Source organism: Myotis davidii, unplaced genomic scaffold (assembly GCF_000327345.1).
Source record: "Myotis davidii unplaced genomic scaffold, ASM32734v1 scaffold2154, whole genome shotgun sequence".
Classification (NCBI taxonomy): Eukaryota; Metazoa; Chordata; class Mammalia; order Chiroptera; family Vespertilionidae; genus Myotis; species Myotis davidii.
Window position 1 is genome coordinate 22,222 of NW_006285500.1, and position 1,904 is coordinate 24,125.

Genomic DNA, 1,904 nt, shown 5'->3' on the forward strand with positions numbered 1-1,904 from the left:
GGACATCAGGGTCTGTCAGGAAACAGAGTGGTGCAGTGCCCCTTTCTGCCTTTTATGGAGGAGTGCCCTTAGGGAAGGAGAGGCCAGGCAAGGCTGCTCTTTCTAGCTAGTCCATGCCCAGCTCCCAGGGTGCAAGTTGTTTGACCCAAAGAAGTTTGTCAACCACCCAGTGTTGTCGGCAATGATCAGGGTCCAAGATGAAAACATCCTTGGCCACATGATCAATTTGAATGTCAGTCTACCAGCTCCACAAACCGGTGGAGGGCAGGTGGGGAAATGGCCTGTCTCTGAAAACAGCTACAGGCAGGAGCACTGGGCTGCGATTTCACTCCCTGGATCCACTTTCCTTCTGCAGGTTAACGAAGTCAGGCATCCCTGGGGTTGCTGCACCATTAGCCTGTACTTTTGCAGCAACCCCTACTTCTGCAACCATGTGATTGTGAAGGAGTATCTCATCACCCTCACAGGTAAGAGAAGGCTCCTTGCATGGGTTGCAGCTGGTGGTGGGCAGGGATGGAAAGCAATGTGCCCAGCTTCACAGACCCCTCTCCTGCAGGATACAGGGTGTCCCGTGCCACTCCCATTCAGTGGTCCCAGCATTGTGAACGAGAAGCATCCAGCCACAGGCACCAGGATAGCGGCCCAAACTTCTTCAACTGGTACTCTGACCACAGCGTGGCGGGATCTGGCAGGATTGCTAAGGTGGCATGTCACTGGCCATGCCAGCATATAGGTTCCTGTGTCTGCCTGATGCTTAGGTTTCTATTCTGGTCCCTTTGGTCTCCTGTTTGCCCTACTTGATCATCAGTAAGGACCTGTGGCTCAATTGCCTGAAGAACTATGAAAGGACGATGGCCCCCACTGAGCAGACAGGACGGGTGAGGAGGGGCCGCCTGGGCTCTCCCCTGGTGTGCTGCCAGGTTCCCTGGCCATTACTTTTCTCTCACAGGGACACCTGGTTGCAGGGAGGGGTACAGCCTGTAACACCGGGGCTGCAGAGTGTGTGCCTGGGACAGGAACTACCAGTACAACAAGGGCAGTGCAATTCCAGCTCATGAAGGGGAGCTTAGGCAGCAGGAGGGCGGGTGCATGTCCACTGTCAGAGTCAAAGCAGATTCCTTGAGCCACTCCTCTGAACTCTCCCTCTAGGCCTCCCACAGCACCTTCAGGGCTTGCCACCTGCCCCTCAACAGGTGCTGGCATGAGATGTTCTTCATATACTCGTGTCTGTGAATCTTCCTCATGCTGAGGTCTAGACTGCTGTGCTGCCATGCCACATTGATCTATTCCTGCTCACTACCATCTCCTATTTCCCCAAGGTCTCCTATTCCTCCTGGGGCCAGTTGGAGAGATCTGCTCCTAATCAGTATCTTAGGGTGCAAAGTGTGGGACACAGGGCTGGAGGAATCCTCGTTTTGCAGCCCTGTCAGAGGTGTGTCAATCCTTTAACCATTTAGGTTTTCCAAGGAGAGTATCTTTTTTGTCCCCCCCCCCCCCCAACTGGAAAACAGCACAGCATGCCATGACGAAATAATACATTGCTTCATTTTGTATGCAGTTCACTTCAACTACTTTATGTACGTATGGTCATAGACACCCAGGGCAATATACGGCCATGAATATAACTCACCATCCAAACAGATTGCTTTCATGTGTTTGTAGTAAAATCAGACAAGAAATCCCATGTTGCAGAACATTTTCTTCTGAAATTTTTTTGTAATGTTAGTGTTTAAGGTTTTAAAATAGTAATATACTAGAGGGTGGGTGCACAAAAAATTGTGCAATTGGGGGGTGGGGGGTCGCTCTGCCCGGCCTGTGCACTCTCGCACTCTGGGATCCCTCAGGAGATAACGACCTGCTCGCTTAGACCTGCTCCTGGGCTGCAGAGGGTAGGCCGAATCCCT

At 52.0% G+C, this 1,904-nt stretch overlaps 1 protein-coding gene across 1 annotated transcript; it reads left to right on the forward strand.

Annotated features, from left to right (window-relative positions):
- Positions 1–128: 128 nt before the first annotated feature.
- On the forward strand, positions 129–702 carry LOC102751570 (testis-specific Y-encoded protein 3; the record flags this gene model as incomplete). Its single annotated transcript, XM_015559176.1, has 3 exons — positions 129–232; positions 356–467; positions 557–702. Coding segments are annotated over 3 exons (362 nt in total), but the record flags the coding sequence as incomplete, so codon positions are not given.
- Positions 703–1,904: the final 1,202 nt, after the last annotated feature.